Raw genomic sequence first — 17,133 nt, 5'->3', positions numbered from 1 at the left:
CTCAGCCCCGCCCCGGGCGGCGGCGGCGGCCTGACCCCGGTCCCGTCCGGTGCGCGGCGAGCGGCGGGCCCCGCGGCGGGGCGGCGGCATGGCCGTGTCCTGGGCTCTGCCCGCGCCCCTCAGCCCGGCGCAGCTGAAGCGCCTGGAGCAGCACCGCTACAGCGCGGCCGGGCGCTCGCTGCTGGAGCCGTGGCTGCAGCCGTACTGGGGCTGGCTGGTGGAGCAGGTCCCGCTGGGGCTGGCCCCCAACGCCATCACCCTGGGCGGCCTCCTGCTGAACTGCCTGACGGCGCTGCCGCTCATCGCCTGCTGCCCCAGCGCCACCGAGCAGGTACCGCCCGCCACGGCCCGCCGCCGCCTCTCCGTTAGAGCCTGACCCCTTCCCCCGCCCGCCACCGCCTCCTCCCGGCGCGGTCTCGCCGCGGCCCGGCCCCGGCCGCCGCCTCGCGGAGCCCCCCGTGCCCTCCAGCCCTGCGGGTGCCGCAGCTCGGCCCCGGGCGGCCGCTGTGGGGGAGCCGCCCCGGCACCTCCTGGCAGTACCCGGAGTGCTCGGGCCCGGGCCCGCCGCGGGGCGCGGTGCCCTGTCGCTGGCGGTGCCCTGTCACTCGCGGCTCCGCCGCCGTGATAACGCGTGGCCCTTCCCGTGGGAGGGAGAGCTACGGTAGCACTGGGGGTTTGCCCAAAGAAATCAGGGGAGCGGGGATGCGGGGGTCAAACTGGAGGTGGGTGTTAAGGTTTGAATACCGAAATGTGGGGGATCGCGTAAAACGGCGAGTTTCAGTGGGCTCCTCTCTCCTCCCTGGCCCTTCGCTGACCGGAGGTCCCCATGGGGATGGGGCTCTCACCGGCTGTTTGGCCCAGGCCAGACCCGGCCTCTGCCAGGGACCATCTTATGTCCCCTGTGTGCACCTCTGCTCGGGCAGCGTGCTGGGAAGGGGGTGTAAGCTGTGTCAACTCCCTTCCCAAGAGGAAGGCTGTAGCAGAGGGGCCGTGGAGGAAGGAGCAGCAGCCGGCCAGGAGGGAGGGTGCGGGATGTGCCAAGGGGCAGGGCAGAGCTGGCCATGGGGCATGGCTGACACCACTTCAGCATCGCTTAGTTCAGAGTCGAGGTTCAGTTGTGTTGCAGATGTGTTAGATGTCAGTGGCTCAAATGCTTCCCATCCTCGCGTGGGAAACGTTTAATTGCTTTGGCTTCTGGAGGGAAAACCGGCTTGTTAACGTGGGCTGATGCTGCTGTCACTTAAACTGGGTTGCCTACAACTGGGTTGCCTCTGACAATTTAAGGAGGTCTGTCAGAGCTTCCCAGCCTGTTACGAGTTTCACAGCCACAGTCTTCACGGTAGTTAGGATGGGAAATAATATCAGGGGAAAATTGCTTTGTGAAATTGTAAAATATCTTGAAGGGTGACTGTTTTTCTTGTGTTCTGATGGGCTTAAATCCTAATGGCAGAGGTGGTGGTTGGTTGGGTTTTTTTAATAACTTAGATATACTTTGGTGAGTGTTCTTGTTGATGGAAGCACCCTTTTTCTGTAGTTGCGCTTTGTGTTTGCAGAGGTGTTTGTGTCAGGCATATCAGGAAGCTGATCCAGATCAAAATGAACTTTGCTTTGGTCTAGCCCTAATCACTTCCTTGATTTGCATCACCAGGTAGAGTCACTCAGTGGTGTTGCAGGCAGTAGGAGCAGGGAGGATAGAGATGAGCATGAATGGTTGGAAACTTCAGATTGTCTTCTAGTGGCACTTTCAGAGTTAAAATGCTTGTGGAACTGCTACCTTTCACTTAGTTTTGTGATGTAGATATCAACTGTTTGCCAGCTATTTGTCTGGATGTTCATTTTAGCATCTTCTCTTTGCTATTCAAAAAAAAAAACTCAAATGAGAAAGTAAGTTTTAAGTTATTTTTCCCTTGCAGAATCCTGTACAAAAAGAAAAAGGTGGTGCAGACATCCAGAGAATTACTCTTTCCAGGAATCTTAGGTTGAGTTTTAGGAACTTTACTGCTTTTTTTTTGATTGTGGGAGCTGAATTTTATAAGAACCTACAGTTTGGACTAAACTTCCTTGTTCAAGTATCAGTATATCCTTTATAAATATGTAGTGTAAAGCCAGACTCCTTATCCTATTGGTTTTTTGTTGCCTCTTCACAGTGAAAATAGCCCTTACTTTCTCTTGCTGCATCACTTTTGGCATCATTATATCTCTTCTGCTTGTTTAGTGACTCAGCTTGTCTTCTGCCGAAGATGTCATGTGTCTGGATGGCTTTTTTAAAAAGCTACAACTGTTACAACACTAATAGGTGCTATATGTACTGTTGTAATATCTACTTTGTGCTTTTGACTTGGGTGTTTAGACTGGAAGGGCTAGGAGGAAGGTGGAACTCAAAATGATGTTAAAGGTGATTGAATCACAGAATGAACTAATAGCATAGTGCACTTCAACATCACCTCTCTATACTGCCAAGCCACCTCTTCCATTCATGAACAAGTCTTGATAAGCTGATGGACTAGCAAGAACTTCTTATATTCTCTTGGTGGTAGTGTAGGACCGCTGGATAGAAGACTCAGATAAAATAACAAGCAGGTTTGAGGTTCTGGTGGGTGTTTGAGTTGGTTTGTGTGGTTCTTTTTTTCCCTAACCAGTCTTAAGTGGGCCATTTCTATTAGTCCTTTATTGAAAACACTGAATGTTTGTACAAACCATCCAAAACTAGTAAGACTGGTAGCTGAAATCCCTTGGAGAGTAGCTGCTAGCAGATGCTTAGAAAAGAGATCTTTCCCCAGTATACTCTTCCAGCTGCCAAAAGACTGTGGTATAGGGTTTTCTTGGTGAGGGATTCTATGCAGGTTACTTGCTAGAACAACAGCTGATGGATCTGTTTCTCCACAGACACCTTCCACCTCATGATTTTGCCTTTTGAATTATTTGTTTTGAACCCATCTGTACTTTCAGCTTCTGTTATGTCCTATTGCAGTAAATTCCACAATTTAATAATACTTCCCTCCCCACACACAATGTAATTGATGTCTAAAAGCATACAATGGACCCTTGTTGTCTGTGTAGCAGTTATTTCCTTATACACTATTCTTTTTAGTTTCATCAGCATCAGCAGCCACTAACAGCCAGTTTGTTGCTGACTAGTGCAATATGTTTTGGCTTTATAAAATATTGTCTGCTTCAGTAATGCCTTCTTGTCTGGTAGGAACATGGTTGTACTACCGTCCCCTGTAAATGCACATTTCAGCAAAAGCCTTCGTATTTGTAGCTAAGCCATTAGCAGATTGCACCCCTCAAGTGCTGTCATAACTAAAATCCATGTGTCTGGAGTGTTTGTCCACTTCCCTACTCTGTGTAATTTAGGACAGTAATCTATAGAAATAATATACAGGACTGCTACACCAGGTGTGGTGGTAGGGAGGACACTACCTGCACCTTTCATGTTCTGTGGAGGGCTGAAATACCTTCTTCACTGTGAGTGCAGGCTGGGGTTTGGGGTTTTTTGTTTTGTTTTGTTGTGGGTTTTTTGATGCTAATTATAAGATATTTAGGAATGAAAATTTTTGCAGACTTTAATTATGAACAGTGTGTATTTGCTGTATTAGACTGTACAAGGAGCACTTCTTAGGTGAACTGTGAACAGTGAACTGTTTTGCCTCACTGCCAGCTGACTTCTCTGAAGTAGCTGCAGTTACTTTATTAGGTTTTTTTTGCAGGTGAATCTCTCATACCCCTTCCCATTCTGGGGGAAACTGTCATGCTAATTTTTTTCTTGCATCAACACGAGGAAGAAAATTGGCTAAACACAATTCTCAATCATTTCAAAAGGGAGAAAGGAAACTCTGATCCAACTACTTTCAGGGTTGCTCATGGAGGGACCTAGCTTCAGTAATCCTTCAAGTTTAGCCACATGTCTCTCAAAAATACCATGGGAAGGTAGAATTTTAGGACAGAAGTTCATGCTAACAGTAATTATTACTTTGTATTGAATTTTAAAAAAATCTTGTAGCAGTTACAGCAGGTTCTAAGCAAAGAGCCCCCCAAACTGATCAGAGTAGATTTCATCCGGTGATAAAGACTTGTCCTGCTTGCTCTCAGCTTCTTAGGTTCCATCATGTCTCATTTCTTTGGTTTGTTTTAAAGCCTTCGTTTCTGTTGTCTATCATTTCCTGGATGTTACTGGGAATAGAGGAAGACAGGAAGAGAAGAGCACAGGTTATGGATTTGTAGTTTGGGCAGTGATGTCAAAAGGGAGTGGGGGCTCAAGGGTTCTCATGCAGAGAGCAGAGGGAGGGAAGGGAGGCTTGTGATAGCTAGCTCTATAGAATTGTTTAAGAAATGGTGTAGTGAATTTGTTAAAGGGTACGATACCTTGATGAAAGTGCTATTTAGAAAGCCATACATCTAGGGAGACCAAAAAGCAGAGGGGAGGGTCTGGGTGGCTCCAGCTAGCACTACTATTAACTGTCTGGAGGGAGAGGAACGTTGGCGAGGTGCTGTCCTCTGCTGCTCTCTCTTTTTAAAAAAACTTCCTTACAAAAAAACCCACAACAACCCCCCGCAAACAAACAACCAAAAAAAGCCCACAACCCACCTTTTAAACTGAAAGAGAGATTGTCTTGATTTTTTTTCCTGTCAGAGGGGGAAATGAGGGGAAGATGTTGACAGGCATGATATTATGTAAACAGCAAGGGCACAACTGAGCTTTGTGGGAGAGAGAATGAAGAAGTAGAAAAGAGGGTGAACTGGAGCAGCTGGTGTGTACTGGGGACGTGGGTGTGTGAAGGAAGAAGCATTAAGCCCCTGACCTGGTAGAGGAGAAGTGTGAAGCACTGAGTGGGGTAGGGAATCCAGCCAATACCTGCAAGTGAAGAATGGAGCACTTAGTAGTGAATGGGAAAAGAGGTATTTGGCACAAAGTAAGACAACGAAGGTTCAGGAACCCTGAGACAGAAGGACAGGAGCTCTTTCAGAAGGAGCTTGTTGGGGAGAGGAGGATGCTAAAGCAATGCTGGGGGTCCCTGATATGCATGAAATGCGCTTGGGCTGTAGCATGATTATTTGATTCTTATTTTTGTTTTGTTCCTTCCTGCCCTCTCTCCCTGCTGTAATGCAGGTTTAAACAGCCCCTTCCCCTCTCCTGCTGTTAGTACAATTGTACATACTGCTTTGTGCCAAACAGAAGTGGGGGAAATCACCCATGTTTGGGGGGAAGAGGGAGGGAGTCCAGTAAAAATGTCTCTATTCTGGATCTGTTCCCGTGAGGGGCCATGTAAATGAGGGCAAAATTAGTAGCTGTGGATTGAGGAAATGAGATTATGACTAAATGTGATGAGTAATTAAGGGGGGCTGAATCTTTAAATATGGCAAATACCTGAGCTGTTGAATTCTCTGGGCTTGAGAGCTTTGCTTGAAATAAGTGGCACATGTAGTCTTTTGCAGCTGTCTGTGCTCTTTTGTGGGGTGGAATCACAGGAGCAGAAGAATAAGGACTGCTGTTCAACCTACACTTTTTCCTGAAGGAGAGGCATGCCACACATACTGTCAAACACTATATGCACATGGTTTTGTTTTGACACTCTCTAGTTCAGTAGGTGACCAGACCTGCTGTACCAAATCTGTGTGTGACAAGATTCTGGGGCTGTATCATCTTTCAGAGAACCTTTTTAATTGAAGCAGAGAAGCATCCTCCCCCTCCCTCTTCCCCCAGGTTTGTGTCTCTTCCAGTTCCACACGAATAGCATCTAGCTCTGGCCAAATAATACATTTACTTGGACAGGATATAACTTTGGGCAGAGATAATAAACACCTCATCAGTGAAAAGCTGATGATTATTGGGAGCCTCCTGACCTTTCTGCTGAGTCTGTCAGCTGTGTCAGCATTCTCAAATGCTCCCACTTCTCTAATTTGCAAACTACTTGGGTCCAGTGTGGGAAGCCAGCAGGGGACATCCCTGGATGGAGAGCCAGGCGTGTGAGAAGGCGGAGGAGATGGCAGATGTATTGAGAGGACAAATAGCAGAGAGAATTTGTGGTTATTAGGAACTTCAGAAACCTCTGTGCACCTTTGGTGGTTTGGAAAACTGTATTTTACTGATTAAAACATTAGAGCATCCATTTACTCTGCTAATTGCATAGTTCATCACAGGTGACCTTTGGTTATTACCACTTTGCGTTAAATTTGAACTGACAGCCTAGGGGTGAAATGCTCCAGATTGTGTTTCTAAGCTCTCTGACACCTGTTGCTCTGTTCTTACTAGGATCTTCTTCCCTGCTCCGCAGCTGCGGGGATACAGATGCATCCGCTACAGGTGTTAATGGATATCAATGATCCTTGCTGGGAAAAGGATGAAAACTTTCCCCCTCTTTCCAGATCATTAAGGAGCAGAGTGTTTTAGTTTTGGAGTCTGGGGGAACCATTGCTTTGATTTCTCCCAGCAGGAGCTAATGCAAACAGACTTGGATCAGCAGTTTTAATGATAATGCCTGTACTATAACGTGCAACCCGACAAAAGCCATTGCTTTGTCAAAAAGATCTAACAAGAGAAGTTTAAGTTGAAGCTGACTTATTTGCTTATTTTTACATTTAATGTGTTACACTTGTTTTGAAGTAAGGTAAATGTAGATGATGTTACCTTGAACAAGAATTCTTTCATCATGTTCTGTGGGTTATGGAAACTTCCGTAAACTGACTACAGTAACCAGCATGCAAGCCTTCTCTTTTGGTTAGAATTGAGGTTGTATCTCATGGAGCTTGCATTTCGAAAGGCTGTGGTAATACCAAACATACAGCACTACTGCTAATGATAAAAAAAATGTGCCATAACAGGTTTCTGTTCCTGACTGGTGTTTCAACTATGGAAATAATCCTGTTGAATAAAAAAAACCTGCCCGTGCTCTGGTATTTGACTTAATTGGTGATGTGCCCCACATGGTGGGGGGTGAGTGTGGAGTGGGTAAGGAATTTGTCTGGCATATTTAGCACTGTATACAGTCGACTTCTGTCCATGATATGGAGAACCTGATGACCTTAAAGCAAACTAAAATCTTTTTCAGTTATAGGTAAATGGTTGCAAAAGGAGGGGAGGCTGATGCAACCGAAAAACCAGTGGTGTCCTGGACAAAATTTCCAGGTGCAGCCTGGTTTACTTGCCAAAATCCACGGATGAGCGTGACAACTTTCAGTAGATCTCAAGCTGTCTTTTTGTAACTAGTAGATGTCACAGTAAGGACACCTCGTAAAACACTGCAGATTACTTTAGTGGCACCTCACAGTAATATCAGTGATAAAATTTGGAATGTCTTTAAAATACTACTTCAAAGGACTACAGTGGAACCAGTCGTTTCTCCCAGCCTTTCTGCTCATAATGGTTCATTCATAAGTCTGTGTTAGGAGCTGCCTTGTGAGAGTATCCGTTATTCTCCATACAACAAAGTTATTCTGAAAAAGCTGGTACAGGTACTGTGGTAGCTTTAGTATGTGGATTATATCACAATTAAAATGATCTTAGCTTCCACAGGGTCCTAACTGTGCTTTTATGTCCTTGAAATACCTGAGCAGCAGCTGACAGCCCTCGTGTTTTGGAAAGGTGGAGAGCAAGAATGGGGGCCAACAGGTAGCCGCTGCCTCCCTGCCTGCAGAACGTCTGAGCAAGTGAGCTTGCACCAGGAGAGGCCCTTGAGCTCTCTGTTCCTCCACTTAGCTCTCAGTGATCCACGAACCCAGGGTGACAGCAGGCTCCTCCTGTTGTCCACAGGCTCTGTCCTTCCCCCTTTGTCAGAGGAGAGAAACTTTTTCAAAAGATGGCTAAGAACTTGCTCCCTGGTTTAGCCCCATTCTCCAACATAAAATTCCTTTGTTTAAGTGGACTGACAAGGGAGAAGAAACCTGAATAACTCAACTAATTCCACTGGTTAATATCAAACGTGTTGCTGTCATCACTTGACCTGGATTTCTACAGTGTGATCTTTGAAAGGGTTGTCAGGTACCAGTACGCTAAATGTCCATTGGAATGAGAATATGTACTCATCCTCTTTCACCTGCTCAAGGCTTTCAGCATGATCTGTGATTACAATTTTTCTTAGTTTCCTTGGATTAAGGGGAAAGATGGCCTTGCCAGTTCTGAAGAATTTTCTAAGTTTTCTAGATTTCTATGTACATACAAATCCAGACTATCCACCTGTAGCTGTTTTTTGCTTCAAAGCTGGGTGAAGAAGCCAGGCATTTGAGTTTAAATGATGGAATGTTTTAGTAATGAAATTATCCAAATACTGGGTAGCAGGAAAATCATAAATTCATTGACAATACTGTTTCCGTATTAAAAGCACAAAACTAAGCCATAACATAGTGTATCAGCCAGCCTTGAATACATGAGGAAGTCTTAAATAACAGCAGAAAAGCTGTTCAGAACTCAGTCTCCCTTAAGCATGCTGGTTCTTGGGAAGGATGTGTTTTGGGATCAGTCTAACCAGAGGCATAAGTTTTTTCTAACCAAGTCAGTGAGTATAATAATGATGAGAAAACAATGTCTGGAGGAGCAGCTCACCTCATCTGCATTCTGATTGCTGCCTTCTCCTGTCCCTACCTATGAACAGGTTGGCAACTGTCATTTTACCTTTTTTCCCAGCAGTGTCACTGGGTTTATGTGAGTGTGGACAAATCTCAGCTCAGTGAGATTTGATCTGTTGTCTAAATCTGCTTAATAGCCTTTACTGGACTTAGGAAATACATGTAATCATGTTGGTCTGTTTGTGCCACAGGAGAGGAATTGCAGAGGTGTAGAGGCACAGCAGCTGTCCCTCACCTGGGAGTGGGGAAGGGTTTGGCTCTGTGACTGCCTGTGGCTGTTCACTTGTTTAATCTACAAGTTGCATTTCCAGCATTTATACCTAACTTTGACTCTCTTTGTGAACAGTGCTTCTAAATGTTAAGGATACCACTCGAAACTACTTGAGGCAAATGTTACCTGTATTTTGTTCAATAGGTATTATAAATAATTTTATATTAGTTAGAATATATTTACATTCCATTCACTGGCAGACATGTGTAGTAAAAACTAATTCCTAGACAAAGACATACTGACTGTGCCTATGAAAATAATGCTTTTGAAAGGTACTGCTGAAGGACAGTTCCTTTGAACTGAAGACTGGTGTTAAGGTAACTGATTCACAGCTTGGAAACTCTGATACTCTGTATTAAGTAGATAGTTGCTTCTTTGTATTTAGTGAATGACTTAACTTCTTCAAACCCTTGTCCAAAGTGCCTGTGTTGTCAATTTTTGTACGTTGCAAAAAAATCTCTTTCCTGAATGCTGAAGTCTTTATTTAGTAAAGGTAATGGCTTTTTATATGTATATGTTGCTTAGATGATTTGCTCAGATTTACATCTGTTGCATAAACAGCTGAGAACTTTAGTAAGTGCCTTGCTACTACTTTGTTTTAAAGAGTAATTTTATTTTCATAACATTTTTCAGCGCAAAGAATACAAATAAATACAGAAATACTGTAGGTTTAAGGTAGAAAAATAAGTCGGTTCATGCAGAAGAGAGGTTAAAGTTTTTCTGGGTTTTGTGGTTTTTTAAATAAATAGAAGGACCCGTGTTTTGCTGGTGTAGTTCATTATAGCAGTTACTACAATTCATGTAGAGATTAGCGCAAGGAATTTGGTTGGATCATTAACTAAGTAACAAGTAGCACAATGTAGTAGAGGTTTGTGCTGAGCAATATTTTACCTTTAATTAAATGGATTATCAGCTAAGAAATGGGTAACTGCCTAGTGACCTTTTATGTGAATGTCTTTCAGGCACCTTTTTGGGCGTACATCCTGGGTGCATTAGGACTTTTTATCTACCAGTCTCTGGATGCCATCGATGGGAAGCAAGCCAGAAGAACAAACAGTAGTTCTCCTCTGGGAGAACTCTTCGATCATGGTTGCGACTCTATTTCCACAGGTAGTCTTAACCTGCTGTTACCCACGCTAGTTTTAATAAAGTTACCTGTTTTCAAGAGGAGATGATTAACCACAGATTTGTTGAAGTTGGAAAGGACATCTGGAGATCATTTAGTCCAACCACCTCCTCAGAGGAGGGTCAGCATGGTCCCTTCTTTTAGAATAACTTCACCATCTCCTGGTCACTGCAGCCAAGGCTGCCCCTGACCTTTGCATCCCTGACCAGTATCAGGGAGGGTGTTTCAGAAGTACCTTTAGCAGGCGTTGGGTAACGTGCGTTCTGCTCTTACTGTGCATCTTTACATACAGTGTTCTTTGAAGCAGCTAGATGGTGAACAAAGAATGCCATAAAAGTGTGCTTAGAGATTTTTTACTATACATAGCCTGTGTTTTCCAGTAGGGTACAGATGATGCCTAATAAAGGATTTTAAGGACCTAAAAGACTGGTGTTGGCATGTGAAACTAAGGATTCCACCTTAGGAGTGAGGTGCCAAAATATCAGTTTAGTAATAAAAAAAGTTGATTTAGAGTCCTTAAAAAGTAAGCCTTGCATAGTTTTACTTTCCATAACTTAGCTGCGGGTGGTGGCAACGCCTGTACTTCTGTAAAAGTTTAATGGCTGAAACATTTGCCTTGGGAGTTGGTACATTCTTTATGCCTCACTTCCCAGAGAAGTGCAACTACCAGTCTCTCTGAGCTGGGCCTTTCAGTTGAAGCTGTCAGTGTTGCAAAGAACAGGAGATGACAAGGCCAGAAGAAGAGAGAACCACCACTGTAGGCTAGAAGGCAGGGCCCTTGCTTGGAAGAAAAGGAGTCCTGTGTTTTGGTCTCTCCTGCCAGGACTGTCCCTGAGGTGAGCTACTCAGTAAAGTATCAGTCATATCATTGCTTTGTTATAGTAGTGTAAAATGCCTTGTGATTTTTTTGTTTGTTTGTTTTATTTCTCTTAACTGCAAACAGAGGTTATATGACTAACATGTTCATTTCTGCTTTTCAGTTTTTGTTGTCCTTGGACCCTGCATAGCAATCCGACTAGGAACAAATCCTGACTGGTTGTTTTTCTGTTGTTTTGTGGGACTGTTCATGTTCTATTCTGCTCACTGGCAGACATATGTATCAGGCATACTAAGGTTTGGAAAGTAAGTAGGTATCTTTAGAAATACATGTGGCTTAATGTCTGAGACTACTAGCTACTTGATTTCCATTTCTTGTTTTTTTCCTTGCTGTCACTTCCTCTTGCCTTCTTCCTCATCTCCCTTCCACCCTAGCAGACTCGTGTTTTACCTGGCAAGAACTTCAAGACTCTGCATAATACCAAGTAGAGGACTTGTTCTTTTAGCAGCTGATTTCTAGCTGTGTGTGTTTTCTTTGCATACGTTTGGCTCTTCTGTCCGCGGATTTGTTCTCAGAACCCATACAAGCACCATGCAGGCTTAGGCCAGAGGGGTCTTGCCTGCAGGGTAACCAAGTGCTCCTGTGTAGGGACAGAGCAAGCATATGCAGTACCTGCCTCTGTAACCTCCCAGCCACAGAACAGTTTCAGCCCAGGGGACTCCGAACCACATGAATTTTTAGAGGAATTCCCCTGCTCATGGGTTTCCCTTCCATAAACATCTTCATTCTTCCTTTGAATGAACTCTGCATCCATTGCATCCTTAGGCAAGGAGTTCCACAGAGCTATGTCAGTGCTTGAAGAATTACCCCACGTTTATATGGGGGCTTTGCTTTTAATCTGGCTCATATTGGCTTTGATGTCCTTTAGGTTTTGTGTTAGGTCACAGTTCTAGAGATTGCTGTGATGCTGCTTATGACTTGGTAGAAATTTCATCTGTTCTCGCTGCAGTGTAGGAGGAGGTGGCATGACATTTATGTAGAAGGTAACAATTGCAATGTAACTCCTCATAGTGTGGGGATTGCTGCACCCTCCCACAGCTGTGGTGGTGCCTAGCCATGGCCTTTTGCCGATTTAAAATAACGAGCTGTACTTTAGTAAAGATTTCTGAAAAGAAGAAAAGATCAGAGACTTCTGTAGCAGCAGAATTGGAAATATGTGATAGATGAAGGCTACCCTTCCACAAATCCCAGTCACTTGCTAAGTCACCTGTTTATAATCCTACTTAGCTCTGACCTGGAAAAAGCACCCTAGCAAATCCGAGCATCGCTGGGCACACAGGCTGGTGATCAGCTATTCGTGCATACTGTTTGATGTCTGAATCAAAACAAAGCTGTCTCTGTGGTAATGCTAAGAGCTCTTTTTTTATTTGATGATAGTACATTTTACCACACAAACTCTTAACTCTTCTACCTGCCTACCCATCCTACTTTTTTTTTAAAGGACATCTTGTGCTGTAAACAAAAATAGATGCTTTAGGGTGATGGCTGAAATAGGTTAATTTCTGTACCTGACAGTGGACTACAATGAAGGGAGATGGACTATGCCATGAGCTCTGGGATTGTGCAGCAATGATTGCTTTTCTGTGCCTGTCGTTCTTGCATAAAAGGTGAGAATGATTTCCCTCCATCAGGAAGGCACTGAGGCTCCAATGCCACAAAAACTTCTTCATTAAAAAAATTAATGGCTTCTACATAAATATAGTGATAGTGCATAGCACAAGCAGTTCAGAATGGCCTGGGGTTTCATGCTTACTGTCTGAAGTTCAATAGACACTTTTCCCCAAGATAACTTATTTCTGTTTAGTGAGAACAGGTCAGAGTTGTTTCAAGGCTCAAAATTTTATTTATCTTAAGTGTAGAGGTGAGAATCTAAATTAAGGCAATAGTATATTGCTATAAATATGATAATACTTAACACAGACGGAAGCTTTCACTGATGCTGTTCCTGAATTAGCAGCACTTGGTTTTAGAAGTCAAATGACAGATGAGAGAGTCCTAGCGGTGATGGCCAGGAAGGATCAGAGCAGCTGAGTACTGTGCCACTGTCAGGTTAGGTAGAACATAGCACAGTGTCTGATTAAAATCTTCGGACTCTCGGTTTGGACTGTGTTGCAACCAACTGTCTGAGCCTCTGTAAAATTAATTACTAAACATTGGCACATATAATGACTCAACTTCAAGTTTGAGCCTCCTCCCGTCGCCACCACCAGCAAGTGCAGTACAGCTTAGAAATATAGGTTTTAGTAGTACAGAGCACAAACTCTGAACAGTTGCATATGGACACTTTTGCGTGACGTAACACGCAAGTTCAGTGTGCAGCTGCAGCAACGTCCGGGCAGGTGGAACACCCCATCCCTGGTAGAGAGGGAAGAGCTAACTCCCCACAGCACTGTCCCCTTTCTCCCCTGCACAGACTGTCACCCGCTTTCAAGCCAATGCATGAAATGGGCAGAAGATTAAAAGCCTCTACGGGGGTAGCAGGGTCAGCTGGTTCACCCTGCAGCCCGATGGGCACAACAGCTAGTACAGGTGAGGGAGCGCAATGGTGTAGGAAGGGGAGGACTGCCCATGCCAACAGCTTTGGACAGTGCCGAGCACCTCAGCACGTCCTCTAGTTGCAGCTTAAATTTTGGCTCTTCTAAGACTAAGAGTCTGAAGCTTGTGATGAAACTCAATCAGATTTTATCACTATCTTTCTGATGAAAAGAGAGTTTAGTGTTACTGTGATTATCAAGATCAGATAAATGTTTTCCGTTAGCCAAGAGTTGATTCCTATCTCCCTTTAGAAATAGTTTCCTGTGCAGACAGTTCACGTGCAAAGCAAGTAATGATACATGTTGACTTTGGTCATAATATTTTAAAACACCAAATTTATTCTAACTGCTTAAGGAAATGTTGTATTTTAAACATCCATTGTCCCTGTTTGCTGGTGACTTCAGAACAAAGATCAGGTACCTGTCTTAAAACCTTCAGTAGCATAAACAGTACCTTAGGTACTTAGAAGTACACTTCCTTATTTTTTTTTTTAATGTATTTTAAAGCTTTATTAAAAATACCAAATCTTTCTCTTGAGCCGCCTCTTAACTTTTTTAATGTATTCAGCTCTTCTCAAAAAATTTCATCAATCAAATACAGAAAGAAGGAATTTGGCTCTATTGTCTGAGAATGAACAAGATGGAATACAGAGTCCAGACTTTAGGGGGCATACATGGCCACCTATCTTAAATTTTTTTCTATGGAAAAAAGCAAGGTATCAATTATATGTCCTCTGAAGCAGGACAGATGCTTAGCTATCGACTGACTCAGTCCTCAAAATACTGCCCTTATGTTTTGCAGGCTGTATCTGTCAAGTTTTCATGATACGATGGCTTAAAGAAATCCCTTCTGTCCCAGCCTGCACGGTCCATACTTTTATATGATATGCTTTTAATGGGAATGTTTGATTTCATTTACTATGAGCTTGCCTTAAACTTTGATTTGATTTTGATTTGATGCTTACACAGCAACAACTCTGTAAATTTATACAGAATTGTCAAATAGTTAACAATGTATTCATTAAAGATTTTCCCCCTATTACAGTTATATGTAGCTTGCTCTAGATAAGGAGTATATGTTTAGTTTTAAATCTTAACCAAAGATGTGTGCCTCCATATAAAGTATCTTTCTCAGTCAAGGAAAATCATATTCTATATACATTGATGTAACTTGAAGTACTTTTAAGGAGATAATTTAAAGTCGCTGTGTTTTGGTTTCCCCCCTCGCCCGCCTTACACTTATGGCAAAAAGACCTCTTCCTTAACTAAACCTCTGGTTTTTTCCTTCATAGAGTTGATGTAACTGAAGTTCAGATAGCCATAACAATGCTGCTCTTGATATCTGCATATGGTGGCACAGCAATATGGGACCATAAGGTAAGTGAATTAAGTATTCGGAGTTCCTGTTGAGTGTTCAGTTCCTGTTAAGTGTTCACCTTCTGATGGTATTTGAAGCTATCCTGTGCAAGTACCATCAACACCTACTAGTTGTCTAATGTTCTGGTTTAGCTTATTGTACAAATGTAGGTTAATTTTATGTTGTAGTTAACTTAGGTATAATGGTGTGACTTCCTACGCACAAATTTAGAGCTACGTAGAGGAAAAAAGACCCCATCTGCCACTTCTGATCTGGAACTAATACTCTGCAGATACTTAAGCTTTAACAAATAGTTTTCGTTCTGGGTTTGGGTTTTTTTTGTGTTTTATTGTAAGACATACACTTCTGTTCTGTTAAATGACTTATAGGATGCTTTATTTTAAAATTTGCAGAATAAATGCTTTAATCTAACAAAACCATGGGATGGAGTTAGGGGGTTTTTGGTTAAGTAATCCATATTTATGTGCCAGTGGAGATGTCCTGATTTTTAACAGTTATGTCACAGCTGACATAAATGTTAATATCTATATTTCAAGAAAAGTGTTCTTTCCAGAAGCATTTCCTGATCTCTGGCTTTTATTCTGATCTTTAAAGATGCACTTCAGTGGACAGTATCAAAAGTATATTAGACTAACATCTTCAACCTTTCTTTACTCATAAATGTATAGTTCCGCTTGGTTATAGCACATGGAAGAGCTGAGACCATTCCATGCTATTGATAACCAGTGCAAATTAATCTAAATATAAACCACCAAGTAATTCAAATTAATTCATAAATTTACTCGGCAACTAAATGTTTAGCTAAACTTCATTTCCTTTCCCCATCCTGCTTTTGTTCTGTTTTCAAAGAGCTTATTTTCATGTTGAAAAATAAAGTAGGTGCATTAGACTTTAATTATGATTGATTTTTCTTCAGTATTGAAATCTGTGGTAGTTATGCTGTATCTCAAAACAATCTATATTCAAAAATATAGTCGATGATTTCAATTTATTACTACTTCTTTTTTTTTTAAATCCTCTGCTGCCTTTGGAAGTTTCCTTGAAACTGCAATTGATTCTGAAAGGTAACTGTTTAATTAAAATTTGTATCTGGAGACTATTCTAACTGCAAAGATACAGCATACAAATAACATGTACCAAAACACAAAGCAGGCAGATGGTGTTTGTGTTTCCTGTGATTCAGTGTTGTGTTACCCAGTGAAATAGAAGGAACTATCCTTCCCCCTCCCACGCCTTGGTGATGCAGTAGTCTGTCTCAAGTTTTTGCTTATGTTGTAAAAATATTTGAAGAACATCCTAAGGACAAACAGTAAGATCTAGCTGAATTCCAAGACCGGAACTTAAGTACTCAGAAGTTGAGTTTAAACATTACAGAAGAAATTCATCATCTCCTTAGTAAGGAAACAAATTTCAAACACTGTCCTGAGCTTGTTCCTGGGAAAGCGAGAGTTCAAATAAAACAATTGTTTAGTAGATACCAGTAGCTTTTAAAATCACTTTTTAAAAAAGGTGTTATCCTTAACTTTTAATATCTTTCTCTTGTTTTTTCTGGTAAGGTCCCTTTGGTGGGCTTAGAACTGAAGTTCTTGGCAGTTTTTGGCATACTGTGTGGAACAGCACTTTCTTTTTTTAATTACTTCCGTGTCATCTTTGGCGGAGGGGTTGGAAAGAATGGATCTACAATAGCAGTAAGTTGCTTTAAGTATGCCCATAATTTGTTGTATTTAAGATGATCTGTTTAAGTATTTAAGCAGACAAGCATATGAGTGTTGGATGGCTAAAGCAAAGGCTTCAGTATCTACCTTCTCTCTACCTGTTACTGGATTTCTTCTCTTGCAGGAACCGGCAATGAATTTTCTCACAAAATTGATTAGTGGTCACTGCAAAGGATAGTAATACCATTGACATAATGCTAATGGACTCACCCTTAGTTTTGACAACTCTGGTTTTGTTTAATGGGATTTGCAATACATATAGAATCTGGACCTTACTGTGTGACTGAAGCCTAAGACAAATTTTCTGTCCGTTTGTATTTCAGGGAACGAGTGTTCTTTCCCCAGGCCTGCACATTGGACTACTTATCACACTGGCCATTATGATCTATAAAAAGTCTACAACTCAGCTGTTTGAAAAACATTCTTGCCTGTATGTCTTGACATTTGGATTTGTGAATGCTAAAATCTCACAGAAGTTGGTGGTAAGGAATCTTCTTTCAGTCCTAAACCTCCTAAAACTAAACTGGTTCTTGGCTTAACACTTGCTGGATCAGTGGGCACTGTGCAAGTTTTCCCATTCTGCGCTGCCACTGTGTTGCCAGTTTCATTATGACCAAGACACTGATCTAGACTCGGGCTCCTACAGAGAGATCATATATGACACTGACGC

The 17,133-nt window shown here is 42.6% G+C and overlaps 1 protein-coding gene across 1 annotated transcript in view; it reads left to right on the top strand.

Moving 5' to 3' along the window:
- CHPT1 (choline phosphotransferase 1) overlaps positions 1-17,133 on the top strand; it is a 23,304-nt gene continuing 6,171 nt past the window's right edge. The window contains exons 1-6 of the mRNA XM_074825951.1: positions 1-331; positions 9,796-9,943; positions 10,940-11,081; positions 14,663-14,747; positions 16,305-16,436; positions 16,787-16,945. Coding sequence (XP_074682052.1) covers positions 89-331; positions 9,796-9,943; positions 10,940-11,081; positions 14,663-14,747; positions 16,305-16,436; positions 16,787-16,945 — 909 coding nt within the window. The 5' untranslated portion in view covers positions 1-88. The remainder of the gene's footprint in view (positions 332-9,795; positions 9,944-10,939; positions 11,082-14,662; positions 14,748-16,304; positions 16,437-16,786; positions 16,946-17,133) is intronic.

This window comes from Strix aluco, chromosome 5 (assembly GCF_031877795.1).
Source record: "Strix aluco isolate bStrAlu1 chromosome 5, bStrAlu1.hap1, whole genome shotgun sequence".
NCBI lineage: Eukaryota > Metazoa > Chordata > Aves > Strigiformes > Strigidae > Strix > Strix aluco.
Note: the sequence above shows the minus strand (reverse complement) of the source record. Positions and strands in the feature narration are given on the sequence as shown.